Genomic DNA, 24,068 nt, shown 5'->3' on the forward strand with positions numbered 1-24,068 from the left:
TCAAAAAAAAAGTTATATTATTATTGTTATTAAATATAATAATATAATGACAATAACAATAATTAAATCAACTTTATTCTTATATAAAAGTTATTGAACTAAAATTTATGTTTCTCTTATTAAACTAAATTTATTTTTTAAATTATCAGTCAAACCAGTAAGCTTTAAACTCCTTAAAAGAAAATAAGGACGGTACCAACATTTTTGAATTAAATTAAACAAAAGGTATAAATAAAAACTTTTATTGACTATGTGAGAATATAATTTTAGTACCGTTGTGATAAGTCTGTTCAATTTATTTTTATTGTTTATTTTTTTTTTTATATATATATATTTATATAATATATAATATACTATCTTCTTTATGATATTTTGTGTATTTTAAACGTACGTTTACAAAGTTTTGTTTGTATGTTTTATAATAAGTTAGATTTTTTTACTTTTACATAAGTCAGTACACTTCATAGTCGGCCAATGTGTCACTTTGTAAGGTAACCTCTTGTTAAATGAGGACCTGGCTCATCCTTTGTTACCCAAATGATAAGCTGATTTTGTGGTTATTAAATATTTTTTTTTATTATTAGTTAGTAATCTAATATAATATTAAGTTGATATAGATTGAAAACTTAAATTAAAACAAATAAAAAAAGATTAATATTGTGTAATGTATTAATCTGTACCTATCACATATTTTTAAGAATATATATACATTACATATTATATTATATATTGTATGCTTTTTTTTTCCAATAAATATGAAAATATTTATTTTTTGTTTTTTTTTCTAATTTTATTTTAAAGACAATTTTTTTGTCTTATTACATAATATTATGTATTTGTATATTTAATATTTAAACATTTTTTTACCATTTATCTTAGAGATGAAAGAAATTCTGAAAAGTAGGAAAATAATCATTTAGATAAGTGATTACTGAATAGAAATTGTGAAAAATGGATAGGTTCAATTGAAAATAATATAATTTCTTTGGAAAAATGTTCTCTTTTAAAATGTTATTTGCACATTGTTCTGTTTTAATATGAATATGCAGTGGTGTTATTTTTTAAGCATCTGAGTACATTTTATTAGTCATATACATTTTTGAATATTGATAACTTTTTTTTTTTCATCATAAAATATTCTTCATATTTCATTTAAAATAAATTCTGTTATATATTTTAAATGTTTTGATATCATTAATTATAAAAAATTACAGATTCTTATTGTATAGTTTTGTACTCAATTATTTGTCAAAAGCATTAGTGTGAATACAGCAGAAGCCAGTGGTTATGGCATCAGCTTTCTCTATTAATAACTGCTCTCTCTCCCCTATTAACTCAATATGAATATTATCATAGTTATGAATTATTACAATCAGGCTAACAAAAATATAAGCCATTTAAGCTAATCTCATAGATGGATCTAGGACATTTAGTCGTTGAAGTGTTGCTATTGCTGAAATAACGATAACATTAATTGTGTTTTCGGTGTTTTCAATTTAGAACTCAATAAACTTAATTAGGTATACTGAATTTCTACTGGGAATCGTGATTCACATTATAAGCAATGGTCTATTATACACTTTACTGATCATACTATACAGAAATATACAGAAGAAACAAACTATTGATGATGATAATTAAATTATAACATTATTGATTGTTTCTAGATTATTAAAGTATATACTTAGTCAGTGTGCAGTATAATTAAAATTAACATAGTAATAACAATAATTTTGATAGATAAATCAATTTTTACCTACATAAATAATTTATCAAATTTTCAAGATATCACATTCTAGATAATTTGTCATACACAATAGTGTATAGATAGAATTCCAATCTATCAAACAAAATGACTATACAAGTGTTTGGTGTATCATACTGTCATGTACTACCTTTGGATAAAATCTAGTCGCAGTTATAATTTATCAACAAACTATTTATTTTACTGATTACAGGACAAAAATCTTATAATGTACACCAACGACAATTCGACTAGGTAGACAAAATCTTACCTATAGTGTTAAGACTGTTAGAGCATATCATCATATTTTTTTTTTAATTACCTCGATGTATAAAATCACAATTGTAATATAATAAACCACAAATATTTTAATAATTGATACACGTACTACAGTTGATAATATATCCACAAAAATAATAGTATATTTTATAGTAGAAATGGTTCTTTCATTGGGAGAAAATATTTTTTATTTTCTTTCACTCAAAATAGTTTTCTTCTCTGTTCATAAGTAGTGTATGTATAGTGTAATATATTACGAGTATATTATTGAATACTAGCTAGACGAACCAATACGGCGTGTTATATAGGCAATTTAGTTACACAACTGTCGCAAGGTACGCTGTCTTTTCCAATATAATACTGTAATAAATACATTAGTTAGTTTTTTAGAAAACTTATTCATTAGTATTTACATGTTCCTCGATAGAAGAAATGTAAAAATAACTACTAAATTCATGATCGCAGATGTCACTGCGTCAGCGTGTGTCACTTTTACTTTTTGTTTTGTATGTTATCAAATTGCCAATTTTCATTTTTCTGTTAACTGACGTAATATCACAGGGTTTTGCACAGTAGATATTTGAATTTGTACTTCAAAAAATTATTAATTTGGTATTTATAGATATTTGAAATTTCCGTTTAGTAAAAAATTCCCCGTAAATTGTTATGTAAGTGTAATTGAAATTCTTTTCAATTAAATGTAAATCTTTCCACAATGGTTATAAATAAGTATGTAGTAGGTTTTAACAAAATTCGTCAATATCACGGAAATTTTCAATCTATTTCATAATGAATTATTCAAAGACGTATATTTTACATCTAATGTACAGTAGAAGAAAGAAGCGTGGATTGTAGAATTTAATAAATTCGTCCGATTTTTAGCAGATACATATGGATTTTAAGATGTTTCAACAATGAATAAACAACAAAAGTTTTCGTATTCACTACAGACTGGTTGGATATTATAAATAACAAGTTTTAAAAAGTTTAACAAACCATTAACAACCAAAATTTAGTTTTTAAAATAAAATTAAAATATACAAGAGTTAAATACACATTTTACATGCATATAGACGTGACACAAAATCTACCATTTCGGTCGAAAATTATATACTACTTAATAAATTAGTTACTTTTGTTTTTAAATTGTCGTCTTTTTTATTTCGACGTCTAAAAGTCGTACATAAATTTAATTTGCTAACAACAACCTTCCTTAAAATTGAAAATCGGATCGTTTTTTCTGCTACGAAAATTTAAAAAGTGTCTTTTCAGACTCACAAGTCATGAAATCAACATTTTAAAATTCATTGCTTTCATCGCTCTGCTCAGAATCCAAGAAATTGAATTTTTTTAAAGTGTTTAACGTTGAAATATCATTCAATACCATATCAACCAAGACCTAAACGGTAATATAGTTATCGTACTGCAATCATAAACAAAAATGTATAAACATATTATATATACCTACGTTCATTGATTGGCTTATAAATCAAACAATCTTGATCAGTGTTTCGCAATGCGCAAAAACATGTCATTGAACAGTCATAAAAAAATCATTTGAATGGCAATGAACTGATGATTATAAGTAAACATGTAATCACAATCATACGCGTTTGTAGCGCGTAATGCACAGACCAACAGAAAGTCGACGCAGTTCGTTGGAGAGCATCCTCTATAGCTACCGGTGTGTACGTAGTGGACATCTTTTGTAGTGGTCAATATTGAATGCTTCGTATTTCCCTCCACGATAAGTACTATTGTTTAGTGCTGTATAATGTGTGGACTGTGGTAGCATTCGTTACTGCATAATATATCATAGTACGTTTACTGAATTGATTTCTTCCTAATTTTTTTTTAAAAGGGGGGGATATATTCAATACATTTTTTATCTTATAAAAATAAGTTTGATAAAAAAAAAAAACACAAAAAAGATGGTTTGTCAGGTGTGGGGTTCGAACCCACGCTCCCGTTTGGGAACCAGAGCTTAAATCTGGCGCCTTAGACCGCTCGGCCAACCTGACTGTACCTTTGACGGCGTAAATTATTAATATTCAACCTTTAATACTCTTTTTTTATATTGTTATTTATTTTGAGGTAAAAATAAATAATATACGTTGTATTATGTTGCACAGTAAAGATTGGCGGGCGGCCCATACTATCGGATAAAAAATGTATTTTTGATGGTAAAAATGAGGTTTTCATTAATATAGTTTTCATCTTATTTTTTAATTTCGCCTTTGCTCTATTCGGATAGGTAATCATAAATCATAATGTACATTGTAAATTGTGATGGTTCCATGACTCCTAAATAATGTTTAGTTCTAAAAAAAATAATTTGAACGATTTTGGGATTTAGACGTATTTCGTTAAAATTCAAACTTTAAACGTTTATGAAAAAACATTGTGACAGTAAACTATCAATGTTTTTTTAATTAGTATCTAAATGAACATCTCCCCCGTTCAACACAGCACGCATAATCTACGTTTGAAATAAGGATAACGTTGGTGTATCCGTAAGTAATATTCGTACCAATATTATACGTCAATAATACGTGTACTATTGGGGTAGGTAGTAGTTGGTCGAACTTAAATCGATTTACGTGTAAGAATACCTACACGAATGTATTAGGTTTAAAATACGTTGATGCATATTCGTATTTTTGGCACCTCTCTGGATCCATATAAATGTCCAGATTCATTTTGAATTTGAATCCATATAAGTTGTAATATCAAAAACTCACATAATATAATGGTTCCACCGACCTGTATTAAATATAAACATGATTTTTACATATCAATACACGAAGTTTATACTAAAGTACACGTATACGAATATATGATAGTACGATACACGTACCATATCCCCAATTCATACTACTGATGTATACGTATTTTAAACGTAATTTATACATTGCTAACTACACCAAATATACTCGTATATATACAAAATATATTCGTATGTTATACGTAGCTTTGGTTATTCGTATCCGTATATTATACGTTTAATATATGTATATTTGTTTACTTAAAAGCTTTTGAGGAACTTTGTACAAAACTTTTAAGCATAGGTACTCATTTAATTTTTTCATCGGCTTGTAACGCTTGTATAGAAAAAAAAAACTAGAAAATATCTATAAATATCTCGAAAGTAGTCAAACCGCTTTGAAACCTATACTGATACTATAAGGAGTAGGCAACAATAATATAACCATTTGATAACAATTTCCACTTTTCCTTAAGTTTTTGTTTGTTTTTCTCGATTGATTTTTAAAATATTTCCTATCAGAAACCATCTTCAAAGTTGATAATCGAAGTATTTTGACGACCACTTAACACAGGCACAAAAAAACACATCATCGCAAAATCCATAACTACACCGATTGCTCGTCCACTCAGAATCTAAAATGTTTTTACCTCGAACATGCTATAGAAACACTAACTTCAATATACGTTGACAAACACGAAACATTATGATTTGTGACACTATGCAAGCACGAGATTTTTACACTTATTACACTATTATACATATGATTGTGTATTGACGTAATGATGGATATAGAAGTACAGTATTTTATTAAGTCAATAAAAATCACTAATACTGGTGACCGGTCACCATAGCTTTTAAGCCATATACATTTTATTGAAATAAATTAGAAAACTATATATGCGAAAATCGGAGGGCTCGAGGGGACTAAGCCCACCCTAAAGTTTAAAATACAGTTATTAGCATTATATAGGTGTAATGAGCGTATATAACTCAATCCCTCAGTAATTTCACCAAATTTCCGCTTATGAAACTATCGCATTATAATTATACCGATATACTTATTACTTAAATTAGACAAAGAAAATGTGTAGATATATGATCGTTGTTAGCTTGTAATTCATATAGCTTGAGATACGTATAACATCCGGTATAAAATCGTTTTAAATAACGTTCTTACTTCTTAGTGTTATTAAATTCATTGTCGGTCGTTTCACGCATGACAAAAATTGCCATACATGACACGCATTTCGGGTACTGACGTTTAGGGATGACGATAAGTTTATGTAAAAAATGATTTTGAAATAAAAAGTGTGTTTTAATAAAACAATCACTCAGTATACACATTATGTCATTAAATTCTTCTGTTGTTAATTTTTTTCTGTAAACAAAACATTCAGTCAATAACTAGAGACATAATTGTCATTACAGAATATAATATATACTTATTTTCTTCAGATTAAATCGACGACGCCGCGAGAATGCTTTCGCAGTACGTCTGTACTCTATTTGAGTATAATAGCATACAAATTACAAATAATATAAAATTAATGAAATGATAGAGATTTAACATGAAGAAAATAGTCCATAATAGTTTAATTCTATAAACAATACCTTGAATACCTACAGTAGCACTACAATAAGTACAGTTACTAACAAAAATAAAATAAAATATTTTATCAATAATCAAACCATTTGTATTCTATTGATTTATTTGTTTTTAGTTTCGATTCGATATTAAGAATAATTTTATAATAATCGGAGATCTATAAAATATAATATTCTGTTATAATTTTAATATCTATAGTCTATAGTAATGATGATTTTATTTGGTATTGAGACTTGAGAGTACCTTTGTCCCTTATGATTAATTTTTTTTAATAAGTCAACAAAAAACAAAAAATAACATATGAAATAATGTAAAGTCTAAATTAATTTTACAATGACTTTTTAATATGTACTAGGTAGGTAAAATAAACATTTTTTTTTTGTTTGTTAACAGTGTTTAAATTAATAATTTGAGTTCGTACATTATTCACAGTCCATTTAAGCAAAGTATTAATTGGTGTTCGCTTACAATTATAATTTTTTAATTCTTAATCATTAACATGACACGTTTGAGTAAGATACAATTACATACATATTAATGATAAACCAAAACATAATATTATGAATAAATATTTTTCGCTACCTGCTATCAATTAATCGTTAATGTTGTTAAACAGAGGCGAAATTATGTAAAAAGAAAAAACACAAATTCAAATTCTAGTACAGAAAGTTTTTATAAACAGTTTATATAATTATATACATTTCTTTTTCTATGAATGCAATAATGGTGAATATACGTTTCTAGAAAATATATAATATCGTATTACATTTTTAAATCGTTATTGTACAATTTACAAAATATCAATAATTACCAATACAATCTTAAGACATTCATATCCAAGTGTGGAATGCCACTTGGTCATGATACTGAAATGGTGTTGGAGCGTATTTCTATATCTACGTCTATATACGTATATGTAGGGGTTGTGACTTTAAAAATTGGAATGGGGTAAAATAAAATGTCAATAGCACGTAGGCGGATTAATTGCAAAAAAAAGAACATATAACAATATAGGCTATTCATAACAGTAAAATACTAATATGGAAAATAATAATTTTTTTACAGGATTAAAAATTATTTAAATAAAATAATAATAATAATAATAATAATAATAATAATAATCATAATAATAATAATAATAATAATACAAGTATATAAATCGTGTTAGTAAAGAAAAACAAATATGTTATAAGGCATAGGTAATGGCTATTTCATGAGAGATGACGGAGTTCAAAACATATGATAAATTACAAGGAGGTGGTTATGTCATGATAGTAAACGAAAATTTTAACGAGGTTGGGTAAATTTGTAGGTCGTACAAAATACACATGTTATTTATTGCTCTATAAAACCGACGGTGGCGTGATCGTATCGTATTACGCATGATCATATTACAATATTATCATTACGATACAATAATTATATCGATCCGTCGTCGTCAATCATCATCATATTAAAATGAGACGGTGTCATGCATCGCCTGCGCCGGTCTATCCGAACAGCTTCTCGAAACACGAATGACAGTACGGTTTCTCGTTTTGTTCTTTGAACGTTCCTTTATTGAGCTGTTTCAGGCAAAAGGCGCACACGAAATGCTCCGGATGGAACTTCTTGAACATGGCCGTTATGCAACGGCCGGCAATCGGCTTGTGACATCCGGCGCACAGCGACCCACGCTTGGCATGGTAGTGCGTCTCGCAGTAGGGCTGGCTCTCGTGGTCGAAGAACTGACCACTGACGAACGGCATACGGCAGTCCTGAAAACACACAAGGACGTAGCAGCGGTCAGAAATCAGTTTGATATAATATTAAGGGTAAATGGGCGGGTGGATTGATAGGCAGATCGTAAATCATCGCGATAGCGCAACGATTTGTTGGAAATATTCAATTGTGACTCCGCTGCACCACGACGAGAATAATGTCAGTCGTCGTCGTCGATTCCGTTTCGGTTATTTAAACAGTCAGTATATAAGATGGATATAGGTAGCCAGATAACGAGGTAAATAATAACAATAATGAGTTTAGACAGCGGCGTAGGCACGTAGCCAGGATAAGGAGTTGCTGCATCCAGGGTCCAATATGAGATTTCATGAAAATTTTAAAATTCTATCAGTGTTTTGTAAACGTGTAACATACAAGGCATATTATATGTATTACAATTATAACTTGTATAAAGATTTTGATGCAAAGCTCAAGTATGTCATATATCCTGCAGCATTAATTTTTGAGGGATTTTTATGCCTCTTTATTAGCCCTCTCCCCCAAGCATAATGTTTGTTATACAACTAAATATATACATAGGTGTTTATGTGCGACCACGGTTGATATGATATATATTTTTTAATCAATTCAGCTGTGGGAAATTTGAGTCGAAAGGAATCGAGTAGCTTCGACTTATATTGCGATGAAAGCACACCAATGTACAATTTTAAGGTATTTTTCAATCCTTATACTTTAATAATCAAGTTTTGGTTTACAAAAACCATATATCCATTGCTGTCTGTCAACTCCGTAAAGCTATCTAACTTCAGATACATGATTAAGTTTTAAGTACAAGAACATAGATATAACACATAAACGAGAGCCACCCGCAATGTGTGTGGTACTATATTTTTGACCGACCGAGGGATGATCTTCTGAGAACAGATTGAATGTTTTATTAAAAAAAACGAAAGTTTTTTTCGGCCTTGACATTGAATATTATTTTTATAAATCTCGATTTGCGTTCACGCGTATCTATTACGATAAATCTACGTAAATTTGGCAGCGATAAAATTCTTTTTTTTACGAGTGCTGGTGTGGGTGGTGGTAGGAAGAAATAATATAGTGTTGTAGTTTTAGTATTGTGTTCGAGGACACCGTCGATGACATCACATTATTCTGATCGTGTGGCAAGCTAAAATATTTTACCACAACAAATGAACATTTTCCATGATATTAATAATTTATTATAATAATATATATGTTTTGTTTATTTCGACAAGCAACAAAGTAAATTATTAATTGTATATATATATATATATTTTATATATTTTTTGATTTTACAATAGTATATAAATGTGACTTATTATTATATTAAGCTGACGTATCGCGACGAAATGCTCTACGTTGATATATTATAATAATATTATATATGTATGTATAAAGTGTGTATGGGTATTCAATCCTCCTCATCGACACCGACGCATTTCGCACACGCTGGTTTTCCCTCGATGGCGTAAAAAGATTTGCCGGTGACTGGCTGTTTGCAATCCTATAATGCATAAAATGTGGCGGCCGATTGTGAGACGGCTGCGTTTACAACTTAGCCATCGCCGCCGCAGCACGCGATGTGCTGTGAAGACTTGGGTGTTAGAATAAAACGACAGGCGTATTGTTATGAGCGAAATCCAAATCGTTACATTAAAATATAATATACGACAAAAATATATTTTCATATATTGTGTTGTTACTTATTATTATTTTTTTTTTTTTTTGAAAGCGAGTTAATATTGGCAACACATATTAAACGAAATACTATATATAATTTTATATAAGGACAACATTCGATATAATTTCGTATAACGACTTATCAAATATATTATATATTATTATATAATATTTGTGTTAGGTTTTTACAAGCGTGGACTGTTATATCCGCACAATAAACAGGGATATACGCTGCTCTCGTATATTCGATTTCATTAAAACGAGGTATAATACCCTTCCCTCAATCCCTCCCATAGATGTCCGGTGTACTTGAGACAATTTCTTCTATTGGAACTTCCGAATTTTTATGCTAATTCCGGTTGACCAAAGTAGGTATACGTATGGCAGCAGCAACTTTATGATATTCGCCAACCACTCAAAGTCCTTTTAAAAAACGTGGTTCGCCCTTTTTCATTGATAGAACATAATACTATGTTATATGCCGTCATTCGTTATATTGTATTCTTGCAGGTAATTTAACGGTTAATGAAATGAAGAAAATCACGAAAACGAGGGGAGGTGTTGGCTGAATGATTGTGATGCATCGGCCACATAGCTGTTGATATAATGATATAAATATTTATTATATCGTAGTTACTATGGATTACGACAATGACGATTGATACGTTGAACGATATAGTTTTTTAATTCGACCGTCATCGTACGTAAATCGCGTATAAGATATATTATAATAATAGCCGCGATGAATTTTGGAGCTCACACTGGTCTAATGCCAGGCGCGACTGTATAGTATACACATATAGAGTGAAAATAATACACGCGTGTCCGTATATTATAGAGCGTAGAATTGTGCAGCGACCTACAAAAATAAAAAAAAAATACCATCGACTAAAAATACACACGCCCGCACATCCGCAAAACGTATTATACAATAGCTACCGATACGTTCAGAAAAAGCAAAACGTCAAGTATTATTTTATTAATTTCATCGCCATATTATTATCATTAAGATCGCAGCTGATGCTTACCCGGCAGACGAAACAGCTGGAATGCCATTGGGTGGACAGGGCAGACACGTAGTTCTCCATTATGGGCTTGGTGCACCCTCCGCACTTGGGCGCGAACATGTCGAAGTAATCGTCTCGACAGTAAGGGCGGCCTTCGCGCTCGTGGAATCCTTCCTCGCCGAACTGTTTGCCGCACTGGGCACAGAAAAAGTGTTCGGTGTGCCAGGTCTTCTCCAGGGCCGTCACGCATTTCTGAAAACAAGCAGGAAAAAAATCCAAATAAAAATCCGCAGTCGGCTAATCATCTCTGATGACGGTTTTCGATGACAAGCGACATAATATTTGGGATCCCCTACATCTTAAGTGCGTTTGTATTTTCCCTAAAAAATCTTTTAAATTGTATTTTCAAAAAGTATAATATAGACCAGCCGCTTGAATAAACGCTGCGGCAAAACGGTGAACATCTTCGATTACGCAGCGAAAATTTTTTTTTATATATATAGTGCGAAAGAAAAATTTGGTTTCATTTAAAATGTGCTAATCTAACTAAAACGTTTTTAAAAATAACCTGAATCGATTTTGAAAGCGCATACGACGAAGCGTATGATTACGTACGTGCATGGGTGGGTCGTGGGTACAGTACATTATAATAATAATATAATATAATAATATATCCTACGCGCATTATCCGCCAATAACCTGATCGGGCGTGGTTATAAACATTGAAACGTTTTCACTGTCAAAAGGTCTTCGAACTACTTTCTCGGAGCGAACTTTCTACAGCGCCCACAACTTTCAAGGCCGTTACTATCCGTTACTACCTAACCCATGTACGAAAGCCGATAGCGATATCCTGCAAATTTAAAGTGGCGACAATGCGGGATGGTACCGCGAAAACCGTTTTCAAAGCCACCGTTCTTACGTCGAGTATGGGTCCGTTGCAGTAAGCGCATCTGGGCGAGAACAGGTTGTGATAATCCGGTTCGCAGTACGGCCGTCCCTCGCGCTCGAAAAAATTGCGCGTGCCCAGCTCCTGGGAACAGTGGTTGCACGTGAAGTGTTCCGGGTGCCAAGTCTTGCCCAGCGCCGTGATCACCTGCCCGACGATAGCCTTGTCGCACGCCGTGCAGCATCCCTTCTGAGTAGTGTTCACACCTTGTCTGTTCATCTCGGCTGTGAGGCTGCCGAGCATGCAGTCCAAACGCGGTGCTGCCGAGTCTGCTGATTCTGTAGCGTAGCTAGCCCGCACCGGGCTGGACACCTGTTGAAAGCAGAACTATTAGTATAGGTTGTAGTACATAATTATAAATTTATAACAATATGATCATGTCCGCAGCTGCGGTTTAAAACAATAAAAACCCTTAAACGATGGCGGCAAATACATTGTATAATGCGTACAGTTCAAAAATACCCCTTAGTATAATATGATTTATCTGTTGCATGGAACTTGGCTCCTATAGGTCACCTCATTTTATTTCACGTTACTATACTTTGTTTGCGGATATGATAAAGATACTGTGTAGTGTGTACGCAACCATTTTACCATTTATCGTCACGGATGAGCTAAAATATCGATGGAGTCAATTACAACGAATATGACTGGAACAAGTATATTTATATGTGATGAATTTGAACATAGATTTTAAACGTCGTTCGTGTCACCAAGAGAGAAGTTAAAAAGAACATGCAATTATAAGTGCAATAAATTAAATTTTACACTTATTAGGTATATAAATAATAACAGCAGTAAACTAAAAAAATTAAAATACATTTGAAATCAGATGGATCAATCCAAAATAACCCTGTGGTTTAAGTCCTGTAATATGTACCTGTTATGCGATGTAACGACACTAAGACGGAGTTGTATGTTAAGATATCGCGTTGGATCGTATTTTTCTTCGAGATTATAATCAAAGTTATTATAATACAATGCGTTTAGAAACCGAAATACAATTGTCGAAGTTGCTGCTGTGGCTGATGTTGTTGTTGTTGTTGTTGTTACTATTATTACTATTAATACTATTTTACAAACGATAAAGTCACTGACAGAATTGTTTGGATTTGTGAAGCGTCGGCGGTCCGTGGCTTCGGTATATAAAACGTGAGTTGTTTTGCCCACGGCTGCCAAACCCCGCCCGCGGGTACACCACGCAAGAAGGGGCGAAAATTTCCCGTCTCGTTAAAAAGTTATTTCTGGAAACTGCCAATAATGGGTAAAACAACAGCAAAAAGTTGGTCTGCACAAGGCACTAAAGTTCCCTTTCTACCGGTGCGGCAGTGAAAATAAAATCGTTCGGAGGACCGAGCGCGACAGTGACCAACCACCGACGATCATACGTGTTGGCGACCGTCCCGCTGTGACGGTGATGATCTGTATTATAATCTATGCCGGCGCGAAGTTAGATCGTTCGTACACTCGTACGCACCTGCGTCCAGGGCGAATGTATAAGTCCCTACACGAGACATATATAGCAGATAAAAATCACGCGTACGTAAGTTCTTACACGGAAAAATAACTTATATTGTGTATTTGTGTCGTTTCTCGGGTCCAAATTACATACACGGATATAAATAATAAAATGTCGATATTAGAACAAATTAAAAATCAAAACTGGCAAATTAAATATGTTATTTTTTTCTTGCATAAAAAACCTCTTAAATTTAATTTTTAACAACAATCTGTAACGAGTACTATATTCATTAAAAATTTATTGTCTACTGACCATAATAATCCATATCATAATACTATATCGTGTTTCGTATCATATTATAATGATTAGTCTAGACAGGATTATGTTATGCATTTAATTTTTACTTCCGTGAAAGAACATACCTATTACCTAACACAGATTTTTTCGTGTAGAAACTTAACTAAAAATATATTATGTAACCGTTTACTTTACCCGTTATATTTCGTGTGGGAACTTATCCAATTGCTCCAATCACAAGCAGCAATACCTTCCACGTTATTACCCACGCAAATCGTAACATCGGCACTGCGGTGCACATCATTTCGAATTTCGACGGACGACGAAAAGAGATTGGATTGATTATATTTTTCTTTTCTTTTGTGTGCCGCAGTCGAACGATTTTATTACAAAAATGCTTACCACACGGATAAAGCTATCACGCCTCGTAAAATAGTAAGGTTTCAATGTTTTATCTTTTATATTTGAAAGACGATAATTTTATGCAGATCGATCGCGTTTGACATCGATTTTAAAAACTCAATTTTCATAAATTGAAAACGTCTACAAATCCCAAATGTTTATTTATATTTTGAAATATATTTTTTTTTTGTGCTATGTAAAGTTAACTAAAAAATCGAAGACTAGTTAAATAGTATTTAATCATAACAAAAAAAATACCCCGAGCCGGTCTAAATTTGGCTATTCTATTAGATGTAATCGTTTTTCTTCGACAATGATTTTTGACTGCTGAATGGATTGATTTTTCCATATGGCCGCCACGGTACATATCCAGAAACTGTCTATATTTTTACCTCTTAATAAATAGATAACTGCTATAGCTACTCACGCGGTACTCTTAACGCGAATTATTTAAGTTATTGGAACCAGTGAGTGGCTAGAACGCTTATAACATTTAACAGTATATAGTAATACTACTATTGCATATATAACGATGATAACGGTTATTTGTTTTTCCGTTAAGAATTGTCTTATGCAGACGAGGAATTTAATACATCGAGCGAGTTCAATAATTTATAATGATATATTTCATATTATGCAAAGTAGTTAACTATGTGTTAGCCAGACATTCGATAATGCAAAAAAAAAAATACGATGGCTCTAACCGTGTATGTCGTATGTCAGATATTAAGTAGATAGGTACTATTATATTATGATTTTAAATATTTAATCTGCATCCATAGTACACTGTCTTAGTCTTCAAAAGTCTAAATACACGATATTGTTGTGTGTGATGAACACAAACTAAAAACATTTGATATTTCTTTAGATCATGAAACCATATACAATAAAATTGAGCTTTAATCATTAAAAATATTTAAGTAAAATTGTAATCCATAAACAATGCTCATTTTTTGGCACAATTATTAACACCATTTATAAAAAGAATAAATTCACAGTATATTTTTAAATTTATTAAATCCTAACAATTTTCATTATTTTTTATGACTATGTTTTTGATTTATTTATTTGAATTTGTGAAAATAATTATTATAATATATACATACACGATAATTAAAATTTAAAAAACGGGAATTCATTTCAATTTTTTAAGTATATAACAAAATACTATTGATCATTAAATAGGTATAATTACTTAAAACAAATTTGATAAATTTAGGCAGAGTTTCTACATTTTACTGCGTCGTTTCAGGGACTATTTATCATTGTTTGTTAGTTTAAACTCACAACACAAATGTAACATAATGTATTACTGTAGTAGACGTCTATCTAATGTTTATCATAAATGACATAAATATATACAAAGTTTAAATCACGAAAAACAATAAATCACTTAAACCATTACATTTTGGCATTGTGTGATTTATTTTTGAGTTTAGTTAGTCTGATCGTTACTATCTATATAAATATTATATTACCTTCATCAATAACAGTCTTTGCGTGACCTTAGCTACACCTTTATATGGAATTGTATTTTTTTTTGCGCTTAAAACTATTATTTAAAGTTTCATCATTAAAATGAAACTATATATCTACTTAAGTATATTTGAACTAAAATAAGATTAATATTTATGAATGTTTTTACTTATATCACCTTGTGAGAGGAAAAAAACGATTTATAATACATATTATTAATTAGTAGGATGGTTTTTTAAGTTTTAACAAAATAAATAATAATATATAAATAATTATAAAACAAAAATGAAATAATAATTTAATTTAATTTTAAAGACCACGTACCTACTTGTGAATATAATAATATATATATTTTATTTTAACAAAGTATAAACACTACTATGATTTATGAAAGTTATAAACATTCTTAGTAAAAATAAATATTTAAAATTAATTTTTATCCATTATTATATTTGTTAACTAAGAAAGTTAAATTATACGTTTTTCATATTTAGTCAATCAACAAGTATATATTTTACTGGTATCATAATTTATTTTACAATAAGGTTTTATCCATACACCATAGTATAGGTACTCAAAACAAACTTTATTTGATTAAAATATAAAATATGATTAATATGATTGATTTGAATATTATAGTAATTGCCTTAGTAAAAAATGAAAAATAATTTGAGCCACGTTTTCATTGAAAATAGTCTTTTTAAATTATGATAAATTAATACAAGATTTTAGAATCTAATTATTTTATACTTCGACAATGAACAATAAAAATAAATTAATTTAGATTTATAATAGAATATATTTTATCAAATTGTTAATAAAAAATTAGATTAATAAATAAATGCTAACGGATAAACTATAGATGCATTAATAGATAATACACGGTATATATTAATGTCCTTTATTTTTTTATAATATTTATATTTTATTATACCGACAATATATCTTATAAATTTAACAATATAGGTAATAATAGAAAACAATTATATATATACATATATATACGAAATGTAACTGAAATTTTTTTTCTGTCTTAAGTAATGCACTTTTAATATATTTTATTTTATTTCCAAAACAATAATGCCTTAACATAAATCCAAGCTGAAAAGTTGTAAGTTAATAGTATTGGTTTTAATTGATTTTACAACAATATAGTTAACTCGTGAAAATGATATATATTATTTCAACAAGTAGGGGTTGTTGTTTATTGTATTTATTCTATTCATAAAATGTTGGTTATAATTTATAGTATAAATAATTAATAATTCATTAGGGTAAATATAAAATATGGGGGAAGTAGGTAACTGCACTGTCTGCACTTCTATACGACTTTTGAAAATTTGAATTCAATAATAAATCACTGCATATTAAAATCGATTCTAAGCGAAGACTGTCTATCATTATACATTACTAAGTATATTTTATGATATAATTATATAATAGTAATTTATTTTACTATTAAATGATAAGGTAAGTTGAATTAAATTTTACCGAAAAAATATCATTAATTTTATTATATTATTAACTTTTAGGTTAACATCTACGTACATTAGAAAGGTGTAACATTGTGAAATATATAAAATATAATAATGTATGTAAAAATTTCAAATCCTTAAAATAATATTTTTGAATTACAATAAATTAACTCAACTTTTTATTTCGTCCTAATTTGATAAACAGAATAAATACTAGAATTATTTTACTTATAACCCCTTAAAATACCAATTTGATCCAATATTTCACCGTTTATACCTGAAACCACCCTCAAAATTGAAATCGAAAATATTTACTGCATCAAAAGTAAGTTTTTAATTGATTTTCGAGCTTGTAATGGAAGACAGAAAAAATATACATCATTGTAAAATCAATACAATCTACACTGTATTCAAAATCTAAAAACATGTACACTCTTGTCCTATAAACATAATCTAAATATGGTTTTAACTGATTAGATATGTAAGGTCAGTTAAAACATGATATCTGAAGCGACCTAAGCTGTTGCCTTAAGCAACCATGTCATATTTTGGTAATAAGTATTATCACGGTTTTGGAAATAGGTAAACCAGAAACAGAAATTATCATTTTATAAAAATCATCGAAATCGGTTGGCTGTTTTTCTATATCAAGGACAAACTACCGTATACAGTGGCGTATACAAGGGGGGAGGGTTACGTGGGGGTTATATCTTCCCCCTCGGCTTTTTATTATTTTTTTGTTTTTGCTTACATTATGCAGTATGCACTATAATGTTTTATTTTGTGATATTATTATCTATCGAGCTATTAAATGTTGACAATTTTGTCAAGACTAAATACCATTATAATTTTATTTTATTTTTAGTAAAGTAATGTTTATTTAGTCGAAATGGTCAATGGTCATCGAAATGACGACTATGCTTATACTTTATTATAGCTTATCTTATATTCTTATTATTTATAGAGACAATACTTTATATATAGTAATATGTACATATGTAGGCTCGACTAAAAGGGCTATGCTTCCACTGTGAGCCTGTGTTTAAAATTTTATCAGATATTATCGTTGTTATTAAATTATGAGAAATGACCAATGAGATTATTATCGCTAGTCGCTACGGATTTAGTTCACCGCGTATACATAGTACACTAGTACATAGTACGTACCTACCATTTATTTATCTGAAATCTAAAAAAAGACACTCACGGGATTGTTGAAAATGAGTGAAAATGTATTTGTTACAGGAACGGCTAAATAGCCGAAGTTAGGCCGCCAAACACTTATGCCAGTTGAATGTTTATAGAAATATTTAGTTAATTCAAATTATATTCATTGTTCCTCGATCATTTGTTCCTATATTTTACTATCAAGTAAAAAGTTTTGAGAGGGTGGGGGATTTTTCAAATTTTTCCTCCCATTTAGCTTCTTTTTTTTTGATCTCTTTTAGAAATCATGTCTACGCCACTGACCATGTATATACAAATTCAGGTAAACCTATACTACATAACTGAGTGCTTAGAACAATTTAAATTAGCTATTGCTCATACGTATGCTATATGAAAAGTAATTATAAATATAACTAAAATAAACATTCACCGTGTAGAAGTTTAACTTAAAATACGTGAATTAGGGTATGTCCATTATATATTTTTTTTTGTTTAGCTAAACTGCGCAAATCTGATTTTAAGTCTGTAATAGTTTACAAGAATATATGACCTAATTTTACAGATTTAAATTTTATAAATAGATACGTATTTTTTTAATTTCATTTAAGTTTAAATATAAAAAAATATTCAAGGTTAAGTAATTACGCTTACAAGGACTTTGGCAAGGGACCTATACGGAAAATTATACCAGATAATTTTGATCATTCAGTCATTTTATTAACTCATAGATGCCAAATAATAAAATTTAACATTAAATTTAATGTATATTACTTCAGTTACAAAACATTTCATTAGATTACGTGACATTTATTACTAAATGAACAAAAAGCATTTTCGGTGGAAAATGTAGTCTAAACTTTTAAAGAGTAACATCACTGCTATAATAAGTATCCAATCAAACCAATATTACTAAAATATCTCTAAGCAAAAATGTAAAATAAATACTTAAGTTCATACTGTTCACAGTATACACAGCATTTTTAGAAAAGCTTGTTTAATGAACTAGATTATGTACCTTTAAATTATAAACTGATTGTATGAAATTATTTGAGTATTTTAAATGCTCTAAAATATTTAATAATATTTAAAAAGTATACAATGTACATTGGGAACTAAATTTACATAATCTCATCCTAGTAAACTACCACCTTTATAAATTATGATTTATGGATCACAACGAATTTCAATATTATTTTAAAAATCGAAATGTCTCAAGGTTAAGAAAAAGTTATTTGTTATGGAGACAATATTATAAAGTTAGAGAATGAAAGTGATTATGAATTATCTAAAAACAGGAAAATTGTTATGCCATACAATAAGGTGATGAGTGTAGTGTGTACCTTGTCATTGAATAGTCACTGTAATAGCTGTTGAATTTGAACTCAATAATAATAAAAAAATGATTCTGAGAAGAGACATACTGTCTATATTATACATTTATTTTTCTATTATAGCAATATGGTAGGTTAAATTAATTTTTGCCAAAAATACAACATTATTATAATATATTTTATTATATATTAAATATTTTTATCAATATATTATATTCTAATTAACTTTAAAATACAAAGGTAAGCAGGTATAAATAGTTTAAAATATGTCTAAATATTTTGAATATTTTATTGAATTTAAGAAATGATAATTTAATTAATAGTGGGTTAACTTTTTTTGAAAAACACCAAAATATAAGTTTAAAAAAAACTATGTATTTCAATATATTTTAATTGCTGTAAAAACAACTTATTAGGAACTTTGAACCACTTTTTCAAGCTCTTTACTCAGAAAAAAAATGTCATTAACTATAATGCATAAATGAGAAAATTCTTTAAACAAGTAATATAGTTCAAATATCAAAAAGTAGTATAAAAAAAACCCAAAATATTTTAAACTTTATATCTTTTCTACAAAATTCTATTAAACATTTTTGGAGAAAAAATTCAGACTCTACAGTAATGACTAATAAATTTTAACTTACAAAAATATTGTTTAAAAACAAACAGTTTTCATACAAATTCTTAATATAACTATATAATTCATAAACCAATACATTCATTGCTCTGCTCAGAATCTAAAATACAGTATGGCTGATAAGCTTGCTTAGTAAATCATTCTGCGTAGATTTTAGTGTCTTTTGGATTATTTTGAAACATTCTGAAAATTTTATTTTTGTTTTGACTCCCCCACAAAGTGCCAACTAAACCTAATTATCAAACCACCCTCAAAGTTACAATTGATATATATATATATATAAACGTATTGGTGATCTAAAAAGTAATGATGAATATGAAAATATACACATATATGTCGTATCCCCCATGACTTTTTTTTTTAAATACGGGTCAACTACATTTATTTACTGATTCAACAATAAATTTTGTAGATATTTGTTTTTATGCCATATACCTACATACATTTGTTGTGCTGAAAGGAGATGCTTATGATAAATACAATTTTTTTGGAGAAGGGGAAGGTACAATGTAAAAACACTAAAAAAATTTCATCCCTCCCTAAAAATATGACTAAATTACACCACTAGTCACATCATTGTAAAACCAATTAATTTAATTCTCAACCAAAAATCTAAAATAGTTTGTTTTACTAAAAAATAGTAAAATTCTAAATGAAATGTTAATGAGAAACAAATTAATTTTAACAAGGCTAAAGGAAATATCACAAATAATATTTTGATATCTAAGTCGACATCCACTTACTATAAAAAACATTTTGAAGATAATTTCAAAATACCAACAATGACATAATTGGCTTAAAATGTAATAAATAATAATTAAAATTGTACAATAATCCAAAAAATCCTATATTTATTGTTTTGTTTACTCCAAACTCTGAACCTTAACCTTTTCTTATCACACAGAAGTTATGTTATGAGCAATATCTAATGAGTCAATAGCATTACTATTCAAAATCCAAACACTAATTTTATTACTTATTATTCATTTTATTCAAACTTTTAAGTTATTATTCCATTTTATTAACTTGACCAGTTATTGACAAATTGTATGAAGTATATAAAACAATTCTAAAGTAACTTTTTAGAAACCACACTTCTAGTGGTACTATATAAATTACATTTTAAAATTGATTTTAATCATTAAATATATAATCCAAATGATACTTAATAAAAAGTATTATATCAAAGAAACTTTTTTTTTTACATTAATACAATGACTGCCATGCAACCGTCAGTATCCGCACAGCATTAGGATAGAGCAGTATTTTGCGGATGCATTACATTATTAGTTATATGCCACATGACTGTCGGCAACCATAAATGAATATGGCTTTAAATTATCAAAGTTTTCTATGCTACAATAATATACCTAAAAAAGTGAAGTGGTGTAACAGAAATAAGGAATAGTTATAATTTTTTTGATGTAATCAACATTTATATATATTTACAAGTTTTTTCAAATAGAATAGTGCATAAAAATTAGGAATGACATGGAAAAATATGTTACCCATGTTGATACATATAGTGTGATCACTGGCGATTACATGGCAGTCAATGTGTAAATAATTTAATTTATTTCATCATATATTTTGAATACCAAATTATACAATTCATTACCAACATTTGAAAGTTTTAATTTTTTTAAATACTTTAATATGTTTACAATACAGTTTTATAGCCAAAAATCACACAAATGTAAAAATAATATTAAGCCAATAATAAATGTTATGAGCAGTTGAACTAAGCATTTAATATAAACAACACTTTTTGTGCATTATTTTACGCACAAAGTTTAAACCATAAAAATATAAAATAAACTTAGTTTTAACACAAATTCTTACCTTAAAATCAGATAGCGAAGCCATTAAATCATCTAGTTCTCGAGTAGCCGAAGAAGCAGTTGGACATACAGTACGAGTAGTTGTGGTAGTGGTTTCTTCCATCATCATTTTTGAAATCAATTGTCCGTTGTTACTAAAGAAATAATATTTATCAACCAGAATATTTAACATAAAGTATACTAAATAATATTTGTAATGAACAAACTTAATAATTAAGGAATATATGAATACATGATACACATTGATATAAAAATTAAAGTAACTAGATATTGTTGTAATTTATTGTGGTTATTTTTTTTTATGTATCAAATCATTATATTTAAAATATTAAACAAATGTTTTAAAATTGTAATGCATACAATTAAAATTAAACTTTAATTTTAAAATAAACAGTGTTCTTTATGTTTAAGAGGACATCTCACCCGCATGTGTTGTCTCCGTCTTACACACGTACGACATAGTAAATTTTCGTTCACCAGTTTCAATAGTGTGCTATTAGTTTTAATATTAAAGTGAATTGACCTATTATCAAACTTTTAGGTAAAGACATTATCTGTGTTCTCTTGTTGGCTTTTTATGATATTTTAATTTTTAGGTGAGTTATGAGTATGAATTTATTAAATATTTAAAAATGCTCATAATTCACTTAAAAATTAAAATATCGTAAAAAACCAACGAGAGAACACAGATAATGTTCTTACCTAAAAGTTTGATAAGAGGTCAATTCACTTTAATATTAAAACTAATAGCACACTAATGTAACTGATGAAAGAAAATTTACTATGTCGTATGTGTGTAAGACAGAAGCAACACATGCGGGTGAGACGTCCTCTTAAATTAATTTACTTAAATAAAGTAACTTAAAATAAACAAAAATTAATAAATTAATTTACCTTTTTGAAGAAAGTGATGAATCCAATTCATCTAGAAGAGAATCTACTGATGGACGTGTTGGAATATTTGCTGTCTTTTTTGGAATAGAATAGGAATCTCCATTAGCTACTAAATAAATTTAAAATTAAAATATTAATTTATCATAGTTTTAGTAACTTATTTTAAACAAAAATTAGTTAAAATCATGAAATAGTGGTATTGATATTAATTTATAAATCTATAGCAATATTATATGTAATGACTTAGTTAAAAATTAGTTCAGTTAACTTAACCTAGCATAGGTGCATAGCCATATTACTAATTTAAAACTATATTACTTATGGTAATATCAATAATCTTAGAAATAGTGACTAACATAATATTTCTATTATTATTTAAGATTATTTTTTTCATATACAATGATTTATCATTGAAATCAAATTTAATATGTCTGTTATAGTAAAACACAATACTGAAGTATACTAAATATACAAAATATATAAAGAAGAGTAAGTTCCTTAGTTTTATTTAATTACATGTTAATATACAATAATACAATAAATTTATTTTATCTTTAAATGTATTTTTATTTTCAGAAGATGAGTAAAAGTCTACACTTTCTAATAATAGTTTGTTTTATATGATATTTTATCTTTAATATATTTAAACAGATTTAAGCTTTAAAAATTAAGATTCATCAGTACCTAAAGTGATGTAAAGTAAACACATTATAGGGGTTTAGCAACCCACAGTTTTGAAATCAGCACCCTCATAATAGTCATAACATATGCTATTTATGGTTATAGTTGTATATCAATAAATATAATTTAATAATACTATACAATAAAAACTATACAAAGCCACTATTAAAATATATTTATTGAATAGTGGAGGATGAGGATAAACTGATATGAAGTTTTTCATTAATAATGAGTCATTATGTATTCCAAAATTATAAGGCAAAATAGAGTGCTTCAGCACTCTTAGTTTCTTTGTTAACATATTGTGCTCCCGCATAAATTATTTGTATGAGCAATAAATAAAGAAATAGCATACTTAATAAAAAAATAATTAAGTTTTAAAACCCATTATAATAATAAATGTTTTTAAACAATACCTCTATAAGTAATTTATCATCTAATTAAACTAATATAAAAATCTAAAACCAAGAATGAAACTTCTACACTTTCTTCTCAATAAATACTATTGAAATTAATATAGGTGAATTTATCTAACTAATAAGGCAATAACTATAGTTTATTTAATTTTAAGACTAACTTCATATGATTAATACTCATTAACCATTGTTATTTAGTTTGTAATAG

General features: G+C 28.6%; 1 protein-coding gene and 1 non-coding gene across 7 annotated transcripts in view; both read right to left on the bottom strand.

Moving 5' to 3' along the window:
* Window positions 1-3,960: 3,960 nt before the first annotated feature.
* Trnal-uaa lies at window positions 3,961-4,044 on the bottom strand. The gene has a single exon. It is a non-coding gene; the product is annotated as a tRNA-Leu (tRNA).
* A 3,463-nt stretch (window positions 4,045-7,507) lies between these two features.
* Window positions 7,508-24,068, bottom strand: part of LOC113550316 (paxillin-like) — a 30,205-nt gene continuing 13,644 nt past the window's right edge. For 3 of the 6 annotated variants that reach the window (XM_026952059.1, XM_026952060.1, XM_026952058.1), the window contains exons 4-8: window positions 22,764-22,872; window positions 21,871-22,003; window positions 11,755-12,093; window positions 10,854-11,084; window positions 7,513-8,153 (exon numbers count right to left, since the gene is read on the bottom strand). In XM_026952059.1, coding sequence (XP_026807860.1) covers window positions 7,887-8,153; window positions 10,854-11,084; window positions 11,755-12,093; window positions 21,871-22,003; window positions 22,764-22,872 — 1,079 coding nt within the window. In that variant the 3' untranslated portion in view covers window positions 7,513-7,886. Of the gene's footprint in view, window positions 8,154-9,400; window positions 9,650-10,853; window positions 11,085-11,754; window positions 12,094-21,870; window positions 22,004-22,763; window positions 22,873-24,068 lie in introns of those variants that run through there. The other 3 variants (XM_026952057.1, XM_026952056.1, XM_026952061.1) reach the window with 3 other exon arrangements.

This window comes from Rhopalosiphum maidis, chromosome 4, assembly GCF_003676215.2.
Source record: "Rhopalosiphum maidis isolate BTI-1 chromosome 4, ASM367621v3, whole genome shotgun sequence".
In the NCBI taxonomy this organism is placed as follows: domain Eukaryota; kingdom Metazoa; phylum Arthropoda; class Insecta; order Hemiptera; family Aphididae; genus Rhopalosiphum; species Rhopalosiphum maidis.